The sequence below is a fragment of the Rhamphochromis longiceps genome, linkage group LG15 (genome assembly GCF_057381845.1).
Source record: "Rhamphochromis longiceps isolate RC_006_pf linkage group LG15, R_longiceps_female_GT1.1, whole genome shotgun sequence".
Taxonomy (NCBI): Eukaryota; Metazoa; Chordata; class Actinopteri; order Cichliformes; family Cichlidae; genus Rhamphochromis; species Rhamphochromis longiceps.
Window position 1 is genome coordinate 1,037,475 of NC_140571.1, and position 20,031 is coordinate 1,057,505.

The 20,031-nt window shown below is 44.0% G+C and overlaps 1 protein-coding gene across 5 annotated transcripts in view; it reads left to right on the top strand.

The window, feature by feature from the left end:
• Positions 1–20,031, top strand: part of cdc42bpab (CDC42 binding protein kinase alpha (DMPK-like) b) — a 71,173-nt gene that overhangs the window by 19,773 nt on the left and 31,369 nt on the right. For all 5 annotated transcript variants that reach the window (XM_085381355.1, XM_085381354.1, XM_085381356.1 and 2 more), the window contains exons 2-5: positions 12,265–12,356; positions 16,125–16,208; positions 17,185–17,280; positions 17,661–17,809. In XM_085381355.1, the coding sequence (XP_085237481.1) occupies positions 12,265–12,356; positions 16,125–16,208; positions 17,185–17,280; positions 17,661–17,809 (421 nt within the window). The remainder of the gene's footprint in view (positions 1–12,264; positions 12,357–16,124; positions 16,209–17,184; positions 17,281–17,660; positions 17,810–20,031) is intronic.

Sequence of the window (20,031 nt, forward strand, 5' to 3'; positions counted from 1 at the left end):
TCAGAGACTGAGGCTACGTCCACACGTACACGGGTATTTTTGAAAAATAATCCCGTCCACACATAAAGGCAGAAATGAAGGAAAACGCTGCTATGAACATGCCAAAGCAGCAGGTGGCGCTAGATTCCTAACCGTGCAGAAATGTTGGCCAATCAGAAGTCTAGAAGCCTCGGTGGGAAAAAGTAAACAAAGCTGGGGCATAGAAGCAGAACCAAGTCGTATGTGTGGACGGACAGTAACTGTGTGTATATGTAAGCATTTAAACACTGCAGAGAGTAGAATTAACAGTAACAGTATTGTAGAAATTCATTTCACCGAAACAATAACGTGGCGCACAGTGTGACGCATGCACCAGTTTATTGTATTTCCAGACTTGCTTTCGGCACAATTTACAGTGCAGCTACTCTGTTTTTTGTCAGACTTGAAATAGCCGAAATACCTTCACACTACGGAGCTTCTATGGCTCTTCCGTTCGACAATCTCTCCGGCGTTGGAACCATCATCTGTTTTCTCTTCGGTCACGCTCGGTAGATTTTTCTAGTCGGCACACTCATTTCCTCCATTACGCGCTGGCTGCTTCCCAAACAAACACACGTGCGGCTTGGCACTTGTGCTGTACGTAACAAGTCACGCGACGTGACGCTGCGGCTGTGATTGGTTCGGCTCTGCGCTACTTAATTTGGATTGGCTGACCTTTTTTTTTTTTTTTTTTTTTTTTAAGAGGACAAGAGCGGCGAGGTCTATCGCGATAGCTTAATTTCTCTATCGAGTAAAAGTTATATCGCGATACATATCGTTATCGTTCTATCGCCCAGCTCTAGTGTGAACTCATCCTCATGCTGGTCTAGATGCACAAACAGGAGGCCCACTGGTTATGCAGCGATCCTTGAGATTTTATCAGTTTGTGTTGCTTTCTCAGATGGTCCAATAGGGTGCAGAGACAAGACGGGGCACACTGGAAACTAAAGTGCTCTTGAATTAGGGGCTATTTAGGCTCTCACTGTGTGATCAACTGTCGTCTCATTTACTTTGTTTGCTGGACTGCAAGTGAAACGCAACGTTTCTGGTTTTGATGACGTATCTCGAGATTAGATAAAGAAATGATGACTGAGAATGACGTGATGCATGCTCAGTCATCCAGGTGAGGGACCCCCCCCCCCCCCCCCCCCCCCCCCAATTGATTCTGTTCATATGGACGTTTTCAGTGGGACAAACGTCTGGTCATTGACTCAGGTGGCTTCTTCAGTCTCAGCTGACTGCAGGTTTCCCCATCCTTTAAACAGTACTTTTGCATAATGACAAAAACTAGCACCACTGGGGACGATGCAGATGTACTGCAGAGTCCTTTGTTGAACAAGAAACACGTTAAAGTCTTTTCAGCTATGTTTCACATGACTGGAGTGCATTTCTTGGGCTCATGTTGTTTTGAGCATTGTTACCATCTAAAATGAAAGCGATCACTATGTAGCTTCAGATTCGACAGAATCTTGTAAATTGTTGCAAATATCTTTTGTAGTGATGTAGTGACGGATCCACTGTGGTAGCAGAGGGAGGAGGACAGAATGGCCTGTGTAAATATATGGATTATCTAAGTCATTGTGGTTTTGGCAGTGATTTCATGAGCTGTCCTTTCTACAAAACCATGAAAATAGAGAATGGTTGTAGAAAAGTTCAGTCGAGTGGAGCAATAGTTCATTTCTGTCTGCTCCCGCTGACAGCTGATTCATTTAGCTTTGGTGCTAAATTTCAGCCAGATGTGGTTAGCTTGGAAGATTGATTCCTGCACAGTCTGAATCAGTATTTGAAAAAAAGCATCAGAGGATACCTAGAGATGTCCGAGAGGATGTAGAGGCAGGTTTTCTGCCATGACAACAGGTTTAATTTTTGCCTGCTTTTTTGTGTGGCATTGTCACTATTTTTCTTCTCGTGGCCGTAGCTTCAGGTTCTTCCTGTGAGCATGAGCGTGAACGTGCCTACCTGGGCAGGGTTGCAGCGCATGAAAGGGATCTTGGGTCACCTGCATCATGATACATACATGGCACCAGAGAGCTTGAACACATCTTAATGCTAAGGAGAAAAGACCTTACGTCTGTAGATCAAATGGCTCTTGGGGTGATGGCAGTGGAAGAATTTCCTGCATTCCCTCCTTTTACTGTCTCTTTTTATTAAGCATGCCTTTTCACTGTCTTTACCTGTGACTTGAAAGTCTCTCTCATTCTGTAGCAGAGCCATCTAAATGCTGTCATCATTGTCGGCCACTTGGCTGTTGATTTAGAGCTCTTAGGAAAAGTACAAGCAAGTGGGTGCCTTAATCCATTTGGGTGGATCCATTTATAGTATGGGTGGTCCCATTGGGAATCAAAGCCTTAAATGGTGCAATGTCAGTGCTGGGTTGTTTTAGCAGTGACTGTAGCACTGGAAAGAGGAGGAGAGGAGCCCAGAAAAGGCAATAGGAAATGTGTGCTGTAATATCTGTCAGTGTGTTGTGACATGTTGGTGCTGGAACACCACTGGCAATAAATTCCTGCCTTCTTTAAGTGTCTGATGACTTCAATTTAACTGATGTTGAAATTTATGAACTGCTGCTGGAACTTGATGCCATGTCCCAGTCTAGTTACATTGCTGCGTGCGCGCTGTGCCAACTGGAACTTTTACGCACACGATATTGGAAAACGCCGCCTGTGTTGCAGAACACTCCCACAGCACATGCTCGGCATCTATCTCGCCCTTCTTGTAACCACCCAGTAGTGTTTTCCTTTTAGGCCGATGTGGGAGCTCTGCCCTGTACAGGCACTAAGAGGCTGCCGTAAAGTCATTTGTTCCTTGGACTGAGAAACGAGTCTTGTGCTGGCAGTAAAATTCATGTCACGGTTTCTCTGGTAACATCCACCTCTCTCCAACATGGAGATGTGTTCAGACCAAACATCACATGTATGTGTTTTTAAGTCCGTTAGAGCTGATTGTCCTGGCAAAAGGAGACAGACATGCCAGGGATTGAGCTTTTTAACCGGGTGTACCTTTCAACCACCTGATTTATCCTTCTCTCTCCCCATCTTCATTAAAACTTTAACTGTTATTTACTCTTTTATTCACGGCTAACATTCCCCATCTCTAAACAAATGTTTTAGTTTTAGTTGTCACCACTTGATAAAAGCACATGAAAGTTTTATTTGCAGTAACAGGTTAGTATAGCATAACAAAAGTTAAGTACTTGTGTCATTCTCCGGTATCTTATAGACATCACACTTTTTCTTTGCTCCTTTGCTTACACTGAAGCTGCTAACTTGTAGCTAGCTCTGAGCTTTAATTTCTTTTAGCTTTTGCCACTTTCCCTTTGTTAGCTTCTTTAAAATGTCCGAGTTCAGATCAGTGAAGTCGATTTAGGTGTCTGATTAGCTTCGTGTTTATTCTTTGGCAAACTTTGTGTTCGCTCACAGGGAGGGATTTTTATGCTAATTGAATATTAGCATGTTGCTGTGAGTGTGCATGTTGCAATCAGACATGGGAAGTTGACAAGATTCCAGTCTGGGATTGGAATGCTGGAAATCGTCCAGTTCCTGTCCCTTGCCAGTCAATCGGTGCATCTCTACCAGTCATACTGGTGGCCTTGATTTCCAGTGCATCTTAAGCATCAATTTAGTTATTATTATATGTTGTAAGGTGATCAAGACTATGTGTGACTTGCACACCACTGTGCTTGAAAACCTGTTGTGTTATCAATGTGCACTATCAACACCATGCAGAGGCACAATGCAGCACCTGGTGCTTCCACCACCAGCAGAGCGGCAGCCAGTAAGGAGAGCCGGCCGAGCTGGGTAACAGCCTGCCAGGCTCCTTTCATATTGGCTCTTTATCTGCAGATGGTATCGGGACGCTGTGTTGACACAGAATTGTGTAAATCGACTTGTTTGCAGTGTGGGTTGAACAGGTCGATGTGCTGGTTCGGAGACCTCTTTGAAGTCCTGTGAAAACTTCCTGTACAGCCAGCAGAAAGTGATGTAGCCCAGCCCTCCGCTTGTCTCACATCGCCTGGCCTGGGTGTATGCTCGCTGCAGCAGTCTCGGAGCTGTAACACACACTAGATCTGATCTATTGTTTTGTCAAGCCCTGCCCTCTCCTTTTCTTTGGTGTTTGAGGTTTTTTTTAATATTTTGGGAACATCCTGTTTGTGTGTTTAATGCTGTGGGGCACAGATTGTTTAGTTTAAGGCCTTTGACCATTCCTGCCCTCTTATTAGTGTGACGGAGCAGGAAAAGACCAGGAATGAGAGAGAGAGAGGGAGGGAAAGGGAGAAGGGGCTTATATGTTGGTAGAGATGAAGGCATGGGAAGGAAAAGAAACTGGTCGGGATGTTAGGGAAGGGAAAACGACATGGAGTGGAATTTGAGGTTGGTGGTGGTAGAGTGGGGAGGGTTGTGCAGGCAGACACCACTGGGAATGCTGGTGTCGCCGGTGTGCACACTAGTATTAAATACAGTTTAATGCTTAAAGGCTTGTTAATGTGTTATGGAAGCGACCCCTAGTTCTCCTTTTTAAATTTCCGATCCTTGTGATTGACTTAGTGGCGTAGGCCCACATCTGTGGCAGCTAACGTGCATCATACGTCACGAAATCTGTTTTCTTGGCTTCTTTCAGTGCCCCATGACATCACCTGTGAGGTCTTTGCATGGACGCACAAACCTTTGGGCAGGTTGTGCCTGGCAGCACATCTGTTGGGGGGCCTCTGGTTGTGACTGAAAGGGGCCTGGTTCTGTTTCCATCTGTAATTTGTGTAATTTACTGGATGTTTTTAAGCTACTTGCAGTTAAACTGCTAAGAGTTGGTTTTTGAAGTGCCTCTGGCACCGAGTCCTTTTCCCTTTTAAGGACCAGCTTATTAGAATCACACAGCTTTCATTTTTCCTTTGATGACCTTGCTGTACTATTTATATAGCCCTCACTTAATAGTATTTATTCAGCCTTCATTTAACTGGGAAGTACTTTTGTAATCAGGCAGCTGTTATTTGTAGGAGACCAAAGCTTTGTATTTATTTATATAAAATAGGGCATGATGGGTGTGGAACGGATTATAATGGCAGCATTTTCCTAAAAATAGAGGATGGATATCTCATTCTTCATGTTGTTAGCTGGAAACTTTTAAACAGAGAAGCTGATTACACCTTGTTTGGGAATGACGGCTTTATGACCTCATTCCAAGGATAAAGTAGCAGAAGCAGGAAGATGATACGGGAGGTGGGTTTCTGCTGACATCACTAAGATGTCGTATTCATGCCATCTGTAATAATTTAGAAAAACCAGTGACCGTGTATAACTGCAAGCTGGTATATTAGGTGACCTGTATGAAAAATAGCCAGGACCGTGTTTAGATCCTTATCCCTGCAGGCAGTGATCCCGCTCATGTTAGAGGCACAGAGGGAGCCATGTTGGCTCTAAGAGGATCCTGTCTTCATCCCGTCTCTTCTGGTTTTTGCAGCCATAGTGAACCGAACCACAATGATTTCGTGTGCGCTTTGATACAGTGTGGGAGCACACTATGCCCCCCCCCCCCCCCCGGGTGTGTTTTTGCCCCCTACTGTTAATTTAAAGCTATGACGGTTTGTTCCAAATATTACGTAATATTAAATATTGTTAATATATTCATAATGTTAATATTTCCACATTACAGTCGAGTTGTATGAAGTTACAATCACAAAACGAGTAGGAGTGTGTGACCTACTATTAATGTTAAAGAAACCGTTGTGGCTGCACAGCGGTCACACGTTTCTGGTAGTTGGTCACCAGGTTTGGGGTTTTGTATTTTTACAGAAGCCCTCTCAATCCTTCACTGCTGCTCAACAATGAGAAGCTTCAGCTCTGTGCACAGGTTTCTCTGTAGGTTTGGGTCTGCAGGGCAGGTAGGCCACTCCATGACTCCATTAACGTGCTGTTCCTTTGGCCTCTGCTTTGTTGACGTGCAGGAAGAACCACCGGAGCTGGTCGCGTTGATGCTTGATTTGATTTGATCCCAACTCTTTGCTAAATCTTTTGGATGTTCACAAATCTGATCATTAACAAGCTCCTCCCGTCTACTTTTGGGCTGAACCACCTTTCTCATGATCATCCAGCCAGCACGGACCTCCAGACCGAGGACTACTGATGGTCATTTTAGTTCTTCCATGTCCAAATGATCACGCCTTGGAATAGAAGAAAGTGCTTTAAACACACAGCCAGCTGAGATCAGGGATCTGTAAGTGGCTGACAGATTGACTGCCATTACAAATTACAGACTGTTAATTGAGCAAACTTGGATATTCATCAAGGGATTAAATAATATATCTTTTCTGAAATGTTAATAATAAGGATAAAAATAAACCATAACCAGCAGTATTCAGACCTGTTCGTATTACCCTTATTTGTTTCCAGTCCATGAAGACTGGTTATGGTTGGTTTGTCTCTCCAGCACTTTGGTCAGATAGGAGGAAAAGCCTTCTGCTCGTCTCTGTCCATGCCGCTCTCCTTCTTCACGTCAGATACTGAAAGGCCTCTCTTCATTTGTCTCCCCTGTCTCTCTTGCAAGCAGCATTTTTGTGTCATTACATCACTTATTATGGCTTCCAGATGTCCCTCCAATCCCACTCCGGGGTCGGGGATGGGATTGGAGCACGTCGCGGGTGCAAGGTTTGGACACTTGCTGTAACTGGCTCAGCCGCTGCCTGTGACTGGGATGCCTTTTCTGGCTCTCTACCCACACACTGTTTTTATTCCCCAGTGCTGCCAGCCTCACTTACTCTCACAAGCTGAACTTAATGTTGTTTTCATTCTCCTTTCTGTCTTTATTCACGTTTTTATCCTACAGTTGCCTAACGTGCTCTTTCCTGTGAATTTGGTTTTCCAGACCCGGGTTTCAAATTCTTCGCCTTGAATAATGAGGCTCCATCATATTCTTAAGAAATCATAGTGTCACACTATCCTAACCGAGCACTGGAGGCTCAGTTGTGGTTCTGAGTTTCCAACAGTAGACTGGAAGACCGAGTTCCCAGCTATCAGCCCTCTCCTGTGGAACCAGCTCCCAGTTTGATGTCCTCCGTGCTTTTAAAAATATTCCTTTTGATAAAGTTTATAGTTGGAGCCGGATCAGGTAATCCTGAACCATCACTTAGTTGTCCTGGTGTAAGCTGCTGGGAGACTTCCTGTGATGCACTCCTCTTTGGACCTTGCACGTGTTTATGAAGCCCTGCAGCGTGTCCTTACATTTTGTCCTGCATGTCTTCTTTTCTCTTTCCCTTATCTGAGTTTGATCTTATCCAACTTTATTGATATAAAATGTATTTTGTGACTGTCGCCAGTGTAATCTTTACATGCTTTTACAGTTGAAGTCTTTAAAAAGTCGAGACTCAGTTTGTGTGGATTACAACATTTGTAGAGAAGCTGCCTGCGTAATGTATGAGCGCCGTCTAAATCTTTGTCCCCGTGTATGTAGCTCTGAGCCGCAGTGTGTGGAAAGGCCAAAAACAAACCAGGAATATGACTTTAGTGGAAATATTTGCATTATTTTATTCACAGGTTGGCTTATTTTCTATCAGAGGCATCCAGGTACACCCAGAGTTACGTTTCTCTCCAACACAGCCTGGAGGTCTATGCTGTCGTCTGTCTTCTCAGTCCAGCGTTTTTTGGGGGACAGCTGCTACCTGAACAGTCGACCTTTTTCACACAAACCAGCACTGACTTGTGGTTTTGGAACAAGATGGGCTCGATAAGCACTCAGCATTTTGGGCTAAACCGGTCTGGCTGTGTGGATTAGGTGGCGTCACTCGTGTTTTTCCAGTTTCGCTGCATCCTAAGGCCTTCTACTAAATCGTGTGTGTGTTTGCACTGTAGTGTGCATATTTTTCTTTCATTGTACTTGTTTGCCTGCGCCTCACTGTCTTCCTGCAGGACAATTTCATGGCACTGACGTGTCTTTATTTTAAAAAGCTACACATTGCTGCAGTCATGCTGAGGCTTGGAGGCTCGGACGGTTACCTTTGCAGTGTTGCAATGGATCCCTACCACACCTCGTCATAGCAACGGTTGCTATGTTTTAATGTGTCTACTTTGCTAGTGGCTTGAGTTGTGTGATCATACTTTATGGTATGTGTTTTTGTTTAAGCATGTGCATGACTTTTATGGATCTATGGACAAACTGATCCCCGTGTAAATGAGTGAGTGCAGTCAGAGAGACCGCCCCCCTATGAAACAGAAGATTTGGGGGGGTCACTAAAATGGTCCTTATTTGTCTCTTATTTCCAAAACACTCAAACTTATGACGGGTGTGTAAATTATAGCCAAGTGTAACAGAGTCATATCTGGGCCTTTCACTAATAAACCATCTGCTTTTCAAGTGGTTTTTATCCTGTTTGATTCCTGTTCAGAGAAGCGATTCGTGTAATATGTTTGACTGTAAAGTTTCTGCCGAGGCCAAAGCAAGACTGAGTCAGCAATTATGTGTCAGATGTAGATGTGAGGAATTAGCCCTGTGTGTCTGCGTGCACATGTTTGTGTCCGTGTTTGCAGTTTTGCTTTGTTGTGGACGGTGCCTGTGGGCTCCTGGCTCACAGATGAAAGCCGTATCTCATGTGGCTGCTTCAGTGGAGCTCCTGAGTCAGCGTGCAGCTACTAATCAGTGTTTTCTCCTTCTCGGCTGGCGTGACTCTCTCCCCCTTACTCTACGGCCGGCCGCCATGTTAGCTTTCATTTGTAGAGTGCAGCCAGAATTGACTTTGGCTTTTTTGCTGTATTATATGTAATACAGTCCAAATAGGCCTCCGACTCTACCTCGTCGGGTCAACTTGGAGAAGGTAGAAGTGGTGAGGAAGCAAGGCGGGTGACGTGTGGGCTGCGAGGGATGGTGTGGTCATCCTAGCAGTTAGTCCGGTCAGTATGGCAGAGTAACGTAAGCTACACGTGGTGTCTGACATCAGGTTTCATTACACGACGCCCTCTGTGTCCACTGTGTTGAACCATAACTGCATCTATGGAAACTGGCGTGAAGAATTTCAGAACACATCGCTATTATTTTCAGAGATTATGTGATTGGTTTGATTTTTGTGCCATGAACAACTTTATTAGAGAGCTGGCTCGGCCCAAAATCTGATTCAACTTTTGGAGTTGATCAGGAAACGTATAGCATACAGGAAGCTTTGAAAGGCTGAGTTTCCCGTAGTGAGCTGGGACACTGCTGTCAAATCCCCCTGATGTCCTCAGGAAAATTTCACAAACGCATCTGGATTTGAGCTTTTATGGAGGTGAGTTTCAGTTGTGTGGTCTCAGAGAGTTTGCTGGGCGCGTGGACAGCTGATTCAACCATCAACATTTATGTTAGGATCCAGTTATAAACAGTTTATGCACGACAAACTGAATATGAAGGTTTTTTGTCTTTACAGTGTAAAAGCAGTTCTGGATCCTTCCGCTGTGTTTTCCCAGTAAAGAGAAAAACGCCGTGTCAAATGGATTTAATCGCCTGTCTAATTGTTTGCTGCTCAGGCTGTTTACCTTTGATACAGGAATTAAAATGAATTTAGATTTCATAGCAAGATGTTATCGTAACCGTGGCAAACGTGCCACATCAGGTTAGAGGGTAAAATGGTGTTTGGCAGCTGAAACCACAGTTTGCTGCAAACAGCACGATTCCCATCAGCCCGGAGCCAAGTGATGGCGACTATAGAGTGGTGGCGAATAAAACAGTCACTGATTGGTGCGTGACACTCGTACAGGGCAAGATTAAAAATGTCACATAGCTGGACATCATATCTTAAATGAATCATATCGTATGAGCTCATTTCAATCACCGTTCACGTGAACTGCCTCAACCTTGGTTTGGATGTTCTCACATACCAGTGACTGCTGCTGCTCTGTGTGTACATACTCATGGAGCTCAGACGTTAGTTAGAAAATAATTAGAACATACAAAAGTTTCTATTGTTTCTTTATTCATTTCTATTTAGTTTGTTCTCAAGAAGTCACTTTAGGTCGAGCTGGTCTCCAGAGTGGAGATGCTTGTTCCAGTTCTTGTTTTCCACTGATTTGACCCTCAAACACGAGAACCTGCCAGTATGGTGATGGTCAAAATTAATGGTAAAATAAACTGGCTGAAACTGGTTTTCGAACCTACGTATGTTTTTATTTTGTTTTTTCTGGGGACATGTGACTTCAGTCAGTTGGTCGTGTGGTTTGCCGGAGCATCTCCTGAGGAAGTGGGATGCCACCGCCTGCCTGCTGCGAGCACACAAACACAGTGATGTCCAGGCTCTTTCTTTCAGTGTGGCACCTTTGGACACCGTGTAGCTGCACACATGTGGGATACGCAGACGTAGCTGTTGCTTGGATATGTTGTTTCTAGCCGCGTATCGAGTTCTTGGCTCTTTATTTGTGTTGGAGCTGGCTCTGTCAGGAGGTTAGATAACGCATGAAAAAGCGAAGCAAGTACGCACAAGAGCGCTTTGTGAGAAAGAACTATTCGGCTGTGTCGCAGCCTTGTTTGTCATCGTTTCTGCAGACTTGTCGCATTTCCCTGGCTGCTTTCTGAAAGCTGGTTCCTGACTCCAAATATATCACGGTTGGTCAACCACTACATTTCAGCTCAGTGCTTCTGGTCGACTTACGCTGCAGGAAAATTAATGATATGATTAAACATGTATTTCCCAGCCTCACGCAGTGTCACTGCCGGGTTGCTTGTGTGTTTTAGGTTTGTGGAAATGTGTGCCAAGACTACTCCGGCCCTCGCTTTCTCTCTGCCCTGCGGTCACAGCAGGCCAGCTGTCGGCGGAGTCGGGAGGAGTGTGAGGAAAACAGAGCTATGAGTGACCTGTTTGTTTTATATCGGCAGGCATTTCCCCGTCTCTCAGTGGGAGAAAGTCCTCTTTTCTTCCAACACTGGAGGTTCTGTAAAGTTACAGCAACCAGACAAGTTTAGCTTGATGATTAGTCTCTCTTCCTCCGACACAAGCCCGTTGTACATCAGATGGAGATTTGGTCTTTTGTTAACCAAGAGTGCGACTGTACGTAAACATCAAACGTGCGCTCGTGTTCGAATGCCTACTTGGATGTATGCTAGCCTCGCTAAATGTGGCTAATAAGACTGCTGAAGCCCTGTTGAGAAATAGGCATAAATAATTCTGATTACAATCATATATCTATCAACTTTTTCAGAAAGCCGTCACTGAAACTAATATCCTGACCTTGGTGAACTTTCAGCTCGTCCAGGTTATCCTTGGCATGCTGAGATCATGTAAACCAGGAAGTGGTTGAATAGCCTTCCACAAATGAGGGAAACGCTGACTTTGTGAGCCTTAGATGGAATCTGTCTAGCTTTGTGAGAGGACGTCAGCAGCCCTCACAGATCCCTCGCAGCTCCCCCAACCAGAAACCTAACAATAGCCAGCTTCATCGTTCAGCCTATCTGGATCCGCTGTCATCTGCTGTAAAGACCAGGTGGTCACAAACACTTTAAAGTCCATTTAGAGGAACACGGGGCCTTATACGTGGGAATGTAGTGGCTGCTTCTTGTTATGACATAACGAACACAAATGTTTCCACCAGCGTGGGTCATTTCAGGCTCAAGTCTTTAGAGCTTCCAGCTTTGAGCGCCAAAGGTGATTAGTGATGTCATTTAGAAATGGAAAACCAGACTGGCCGCTCAGATTGTGATCACGGACTCTGAGCTTCGCCTAGATGCAGATTCGATTGGGTGGAGGTCTCGGGAGTTCTTCATCCAGTGTCCTCAATGTGGTGAAGGGACGTGGAGCTCTGGGCTCCCTGCAGCACTTTCCTGCCTGCATCGAGCACCTCGGCGATGACGCCGTGATGACGCGGTGTGACGTCAGACCTTTGAGGTCGATCGGTGTTTTGCCATGATGTCACACACCTGTCCAGCCACGTTTGTTAGAAATGCTAAAGTGACACGTTGGTGCTGCTGATTGCTGTTACTTGTCACTCGTACAGCGTTTATATCGTGTCCTTATCTTGGTTTTCTTCTTTGTGTATCGTTTTCTTTACTGCACAATGACCATGAAACGTGGCTATAAAATGCTGACAGTCTCCATCATCCACATTTTTAGATTATGTTACGGTGTTATGAATGGCCAGCTGTTTATTTGCTGCTTCGAATGCCGTTTACTTGGAGGTTGACATCTGTACAGAGCAAAATTGAAAAGCTTGCACCAGAATGTTATCCATAGAAACTCTTCTGGTGTGTTTTTTGTTTTGTTTTTTAAATTTCTGACTTGACCGCTGTCTTCTTTCTCTCCAGCCAAACCCTTCACATCCAAAGTGAAGCAGATGCGCCTGCACAAGGAAGACTTTGAGATCCTTAAAGTGATTGGACGAGGAGCCTTTGGAGAGGTAACACCTTATTTTAATGTCACACTCAAACCTTTGCAGCAGGCACAGACCTGCAGATGGATTCTGTCCCTTTACCTGTAATGGGCTCTAATTGGTCACATGATCATTGTGTGAAATGTCCTCCCTGAGGCAGAGACGACGTGATTAACGGACAATATTTCTCTTGAACCCTTAATACCCGTGTTGTGCGAGCTGAGTGTTGTGGCGTTTCAACCTTGAATTCTTTCTGCTGCATTCCAACAGCAGCGCGTCGCATTGGTCCGCCACATGAGCATGACTCTACTTGCAGCACGAGCTGAGCTTGTTGAAGCTTCGCTCACACTGAACCTGTAAACAGAATGAAGTCGAGCTCAGAGGAGCCATCCACTGAGGGTTTATTTATTTCTTTTATGTGTGCCCGCAGGGAAGCTGAAATGCATTTGTCACTGGTTTCAGGTAATGATGTCAAAGCTGGGGAATGTTGGGACAGATGACTGTTGGATAACGAAAGCTCGCATGGAAGCTGACAATGCTCAGACTTTCTTTTTCTACGAGAAGCTTTGATATGATCGTCGTAAGCCCTGCTCCAAGCTTGCAGACAATTCATATCTGGCATTGTTATCCAAAATCTGTTGAAACAAGCTGGGGAATTCCTTTGAAGATGCTCTGATACACGGAACGAGAGAGAAATGTCAGTCGGTGTGGACGCGGGCGCTCCTGGCAGCACCAGCATCAGATGCGGGCGAGCTGCTGGTAGGAGTGCTGGTATGTGCAGTCACGTGACGCAGTGCGTCTGTGTTTCGGGCTTCGGTGATGTTGCCTGACTCCTGAACGGAGCTACCTCGTGGTAACTCTCCAGCGGCCTTTTCACTAAACCACATGTGTTTTTACGGGTGTAGCGTGGCAGAAAAATTAAATTAGCTCAGGAGACATCGTGATTGTCCCGTGGCTCCACTATTTAATCGGCTCATAAAAATATACCTTATTTCATCAAACTGTGACCAGGCGCTTTATTTGTGTCAACTGGAGAAGGAAACAAGCCTTTCATTTGAAGCTGGCTTCTATTTCCACTGCCCCGGGTCAAAACTCGTTAACTCTTCCCCGCTCGCACGTCTGCTAGTGACCTTGTTTCTCTTTTCTGAGCTGAGCAGTTTCAGGCTTCAAGAACAAAATGACTGGGTGTGCACCAGAGGTTAGTGAGGGTGATCAGGTCACATCATTAGTGATATATACTGACTGGTGAAATGGTCTGTTGTGCTGAAGAGTATAAAAGCAGTGCTGTTGATTAGCCGGTCAATCTGTTCCTATGATCACGAGCGTAGTGACCAGATGAACCGGGTTGTGGAAAACTGAATGTCCTTCAGAGGAAGCAGGGAAAATAGTGGAATCTGTCCATACAGTTGTTGCATGTCTTTAGGAGCCGTCTTTAGACTCATTCACAAATAAAAATCTATTTAAAATGCTGCCTTCTTTTAAGCGTGCCGCCTTCTCAAACACGCACACAGTGCCAGCTTGGCTCGGTCATGCTGCTACCCTCTGTGTGCCTTGCAGGTTGAATGCATTAAGCATTATTCTTTGCATTTTCTCAGAAAAGCGGGGTGACCCAAAACGTAACTGTCATTGTGCGTTAATAATATACGACTGATTAGTTTAACCGACTAGTATTTCCAGTTGGGGCCCCAACGTTCAAACACCTCGCTGGCTAACCGTTAACATCCCTGATGTCAATAAACCCATTTCAGGCCTCAGCACGGCGTCGTGTTCTCCACATTTCCCTCATGAATAAAAGCTCACCTGGTCAGTTGTGGTGGACACGCCCCCTCCTGCCTGTTAAACCTGTGGAGCTAAACGCTGTGGTGACTCCTGTGAACGAGGCTAATCGACACACCTGTTAGTAATGCTAATAACTAATATCAACGATGGATTACACTGGATCTACTTTTTTGTGTGTGTGCCGTAAGCAGCTGTAAAAATGATGGCTCATAATCACGACTACGCTCCAGGTCAGATATAACTGGTTATGATTTTGAGCCATCTTTTTTTATGTTAAGCACAGAGTGGTAAGGAGATGTGGTAGCAGACACAGGAAGCAGAGTAAAGTTAGCAGAGAGTCGGTCTGGAGAACACGCAGGATGTTTTGATTTCATCCTCCCGTTGTCAGCAGCAGCAGAGAGATGGCGCAGATACGTGACGCCGTGGAGTTTGCCTGATGAATGGACCAGTTTGTACTGGCCTGTTGCCTGTGAGGATGCTCCCATTAGGGACTGGGGTGCGTCGTCTTTAGCACAAAGGGCCAAGAGCTGCTCCGTCTGGTGTAGTTAGTGCCTGAGATGAGGGTGGAAGAGCTCGTTCACTCTAAACGCCATGTCTTCCTTGCTGGCTGCCAGTCAGTGCTATACATTTCTGAACTGCTTGTCACACTGAGTCACCAGTCAGCAGCCCGCATGCTTGTAAACACAACCTCGGTTGTTATTTCGCCAAAGTTTCACTAGTAATTTACTCTGTGGAGTAATGCAGTTAGCCCCTCTGGTCGGGTCCTTACTGATAAACTAACGGGGGGAGTGGAGTCATAAACGCAGGGCAGGGAGGACACGATGGAGAAGAGAACAGGAAGCAGAGATGGAGGAAAGGACAAAAACAGCTAGACGTTGCCAGAAAAGTGCGCTCGCCCTGTCCTCCTGCAGTCCCCTCCTCTGGTGAGGGCTCACTCGGGGAAATCCAAACACTGCAGGAATGTTGTCATTGTATTGCATTAGTAGCATTAATTTAATAGACTGCAGACCCCTCTGCTGCACAGACTGACTTTGTTTGTTTCACTGTTTTTCTGCATCTTTGTCTCGGCCTGTATTTCTTCTGCTTTTATAACGTCCTTGTGCTTTTTCTACATTTAGGCTTATTTCAGTGTGGACTCAGTTTTTAGTTTTGAATTTGGTCAACGAGGCCAAAGCAAATTTTCTTTTTTCCTTTTGTGGGCCAGTAAAGTAGGAGACAAAGGAGGAGAGAAATTAGCAGGGACATAAATTTGCATGAACATGTGTTTTGGCTGTGAGCTCGCAGCACAGCTGCCTGCGCAGCTCCTTTTTTGGCAAAACGTAAAGGCCGGGGCAAGTTTGTCAGAGCAGTGTGTCGCAATCATCACTCGGGAAAGTTGGCCTGTGAGAAGCTGCGAAGCTGAGATTTATTTACTTTACAGTTGTTAACCCGGCTCTGCATGATGCAGTATCACATCAGTGCACTTAACAGCTGATGAGACAATTTTTCATTTTTTGATCATAGAAAAATTCAAGCGTCCAGCTGTGCAAGTCTGTGGTCCACACGGTGTCTCAGAGAAGGAAGTGACCGTAGTGTCTGCGGTCACTTCCTGCGCCCTCCCCCCACGCTGCTGGTTCTTCTGCCGCACCTTCAATGCTTTATTTTCCCTTCCTGGCCCATATTGGATCTATTTTCGTTTTAATCCAGTGTTGCATGATTATCCCTTCCTGTGCTTCCTCTTTTTTCTTTGACCTCAGTCTCCATACTCACGGACTCTGATCTAGATCATTTAAAGTAATTAGATTACATTTTTCCTTAACGTCTGAACTGTTTATTCACATCTGTGTGATTGTTGTTTTGTGCATCTGTGTTAGTATGATCACTTAAAGGATCCTTGTGCATCCACAGCCTGCTCTTTTCTTGTTGCCTCGAGGCTCAGATAATAACTGGATGGATCTTTGTAATTCGTCGTCAGCCTCGCCGTCACACCAAGTATTAAATTCACTCTCATAACGGCTTTCTTTTGTCTTTTTGCAGGTTGCAGTGGTAAAAGTGAAAAACACTGACAAAGTTTTTGCAATGAAGATTCTCAACAAGTGGGAGATGCTGAAGCGAGCAGAGGTGAGTATCTTTGGTTACACACAATATTAATAAATATTGATCACTCATTTAAAAAACAAAGTGCCTGTCTGAGCACAGAACAGGCCTTCACTTGCAGGTTCTTGCAGAGCTGCTTGTTGCATGTTTTTCTCATCGACCTCTCCCGACAGTCTCGCATTCTTGTCGGTCCCCTGGGTCTTCAGTCTACATGCCTCAAACGTCACAAACCAAACGTGTGTGCGCACAAACGCCTGGATGTAGGAGAGGACATAAAGCCACACACAGACATGCATGACGAGCATGCTGTCGTCGTGAACACGAGCCTGATTTTATTTCAGGTTTTTAACTTTGAAGGCGGCCGGAACAGTTTCGGTTTCTGTTTTAGTCAGACTGCTGAGATTGAAAGATCACGGAGAGGTCGGGTGTGTGTAAAACATGAAAATGTTTTTATTTCTGTAGATGTGTGGAGCTTTTTATAAGAAACCAAAGCATTTGTGCAGATTTGGCTGCTGATATATTAGGTGGGCAGGATGGATTAGGCTTAAGAAATCAGGTTATTTCCTAAATAACTGAACCTCCACATGTCATCAGATGGATTTATGTCCAGACAACCTGATGCCTGATGGAGCCTCCTCCACCTGCATCGTACAGTAGTGACGCCTACTTTTTGTAACCCTACATTCCAGTGTTCAGTGAGCTAAGTGGAGGCGAGCAGTCTTATCATATTTTTCTTAAATTTTAAATTTGGGCTTTATTCAGCTACTCGAGTCCAACACTGCCAGCGTTCCCTGGAGCAAACGAAAGGGGCTGATTTCATGTGTTTAGCAGCAGCTCGGGGAGATTTTACACCAGCCCTGTAAGAATGATCGAGAGGCCAAAGGCGAGTTGCTAACATGCTCTCAGCTTTAAGCACACACTTGTATAGAAGATTGGGACCTTTGACCTCACGTAGTTTCCAGTACGTGTGACATTCATGGTTTGTTGCATCTCTTGCCAGACGGCATGTTTCCGGGAGGAGCGGGATGTGTTGGTGAATGGGGACTGCCAGTGGATCACCACCCTGCACTACGCCTTCCAGGATGACAATAATCTGGTACGTCTGTATATGTCTGTGTTAGATGAGGTAACGTCCCTTAATAAGATTAACCTGACTTCTCTCCACGACCCTGAGTTCAAATGCCACAACTGTCATTCCATTTCCCACATTCTCAAAGCAAATGTTTTATCCCGAACACTCCCCAAGTCTTAAAAATATACACGACTGCCGCTCTGACCAGTTATTTTTAAATGGACCTGTAAAAGTGACATCATTTAGGTGTTTTCCCTCTTTGTGAAAGAAGAGATGGACGACTGTAGATTCATTTCTTGCAGCTTTGTTCTTGTTGTTCCAAAAAAGGCTGCTCTTTATTAGTTTGCCTCTAAGCAGTGCTGCACAGTTTCTGCTGTCTGACACGTTGGCGTCTGTCTCTGTAGTACCTGGTGATGGACTACTATGTGGGCGGTGACCTGCTGACTCTGCTCAGCAAGTTTGAGGACCGGCTGCCGGAGGAGATGGCCAAGTTCTACCTGGCTGAGATGGTGCTGGCCATCGACTCGGTTCATCAGCTACACTATGTCCACAGGTGAGAGGAAAGGTGTTTTGGCACATTACGAAATCAATATGTGTGCGTCTGTAGTAGGGCTGTGCAATATGACCAAAATCTCAGGTCTCGATATCAGACGTCTATCGTCTGATAACGATATAAATCACAAAAATGTAACTTTTTCTGTAAATTCTGTGAATCTCGACTTGCGTGAAGTGTTTCCAGCTGCGCGTCCTTTACCCGGAGTCGAGTGTTTTAACGATGCATGAAACGACACATTTATTTTGAAAAGTCTCAACAGGATCTTGAGCTTTATTGTGAAAGGTTTATATGGAAAATAAACAAGAGGACACGCGATGGTTTTAGGCAAGGCAAGTTTATTTGTACAGCACAATTCAACAAGAAGGTGATTCAAAGTGCTTTACAGAGACATTAGAAACAAAAACAAATAAAAAGCATGATTTAAAATTGATTCAAACAAAACAGTAGATAAAATCAAAACAGATAAAATCAGAACAGTAGATAAAATCAGTAGTTAAATGTAAGTTTTGAAATTTAAGCTTAAAAGTGTGGATTTGGTGCTTTATTCAAATGCAGCTGAGAACAGGTGAGTCTTCAACCTGGATTTAAATAAACTGAGTGTTTCAGCTGATCTGAGGCTTTCTGGGAGTTTGTTCCAGATATAAGGAGCATAAAAGCTGAATGCAGCTTCTCCGTGTCTGGTTCTGACTCTGGGAACTGATAAAAGACCGGATCCAGATGACCTGAGGGATCTGGAAGGTTCATACTGGGTCAGGAGGTCACTGAGGAGGTTACCATCGTTGTTGCTAACGAGACGCATAAAAACAGGCGCTTGTCCGTCCGTAGTGTGGTTATATTAAATATAAGAGATAACTTTAAGAAATGAATATAGCCACTACTGTGACATCAAAACCATGAACAAATATTGCTGTAAACGGTTTATTCTGCGACACCATGAAACAAACGATAGCGTAAAATGAAACGATGAACATTTTTATATCGTCATCAGATATATATCGTTATATCGATCAGCCCTAATCTGTAATTATATTTGGGCAGGACTGAGCAAGAAGTCCTGATGATGGACGCATCGTTCGTGCTGTGTGAGGATTTACTTTGCTCAATGAAAATGAATAAAAGCAAAACAGCAAAAAAAGCAAATATTTCATTCTTGATGTTTGATGTCAGGTTTGTGTAAATAAAAGGGGCGGCGATGTTGAAGGTAGATGAGCTAAAGTTTCAGACAGACACCAAGGCCCAGTGAAGGATGAATATTAGAATAGATTAGAATAGAATTCAACTTTATTGTCATTGCACATGCACAGGTACAGGGCAACGAAATGCAGTTTGCATCCATCCAGAAGTGCTTTAGTGATATAGATATATTACAGTATTTTTACTCAGTTGTATATAGTATTTGTATTTGTATTCTATTTTTATCTTATTGTATATTTATTTTATTTTATTCTACTGTATATAGTATTTTATTTTATTCTATTCTGTACTGTTGTGTACTGTATTTATTCTTATTGTATTCTAATTTTTGCCTCATAACTTTTGCACTGTCCACTTCCTGCTGTGACAAAACAAATTTCCCACGTGTGGGACTAATAAAGGTTATCTTATCTTATCTTATCTTATCTTATATATTAGCAATAATATAGATATGTGAGTATATTACAGAAATGGGTCTATTATGGTATGTTATAATGTACACGGTATGAAGTATGTTGTGAATATTCTATAACTAAGTATGTACAGGATATGAACAGGATATAAATATGAAAAACTATACAGAATATGAAATAAATAACTTTACAGAATCTATACAGTAGTGCAGTTAAGATAAGTGAGATATGTGGATAATTTCTACAGAGGCTATATAAAGTGCTATTAATATATATATATTATATATATAATATTATATAATATACGCAGCTGAAAATGGCGCAATAGCTCCACGTTGAGTAATCGCTCATCACTGTGGGAAGCTGTGATTGCAGTTACTTTAAAGAAGGTCACAGCTTGCACAATATCTAAACGTCACAATGAAAATGCTGCACACGAGGCTATTAATATAACACACAAGCAGCAGACAACAGAACAAACAGATTGCATCTGCAAAAGTTTAAATTGGACTGGGAGAGCAGTGCAGTTGAACCTGTTTACATCCACATGTCAAACATTTTCAGCTATAAAGGGCTTGATCTGGTGACGCTCCTTTGTCTTACAAATATACA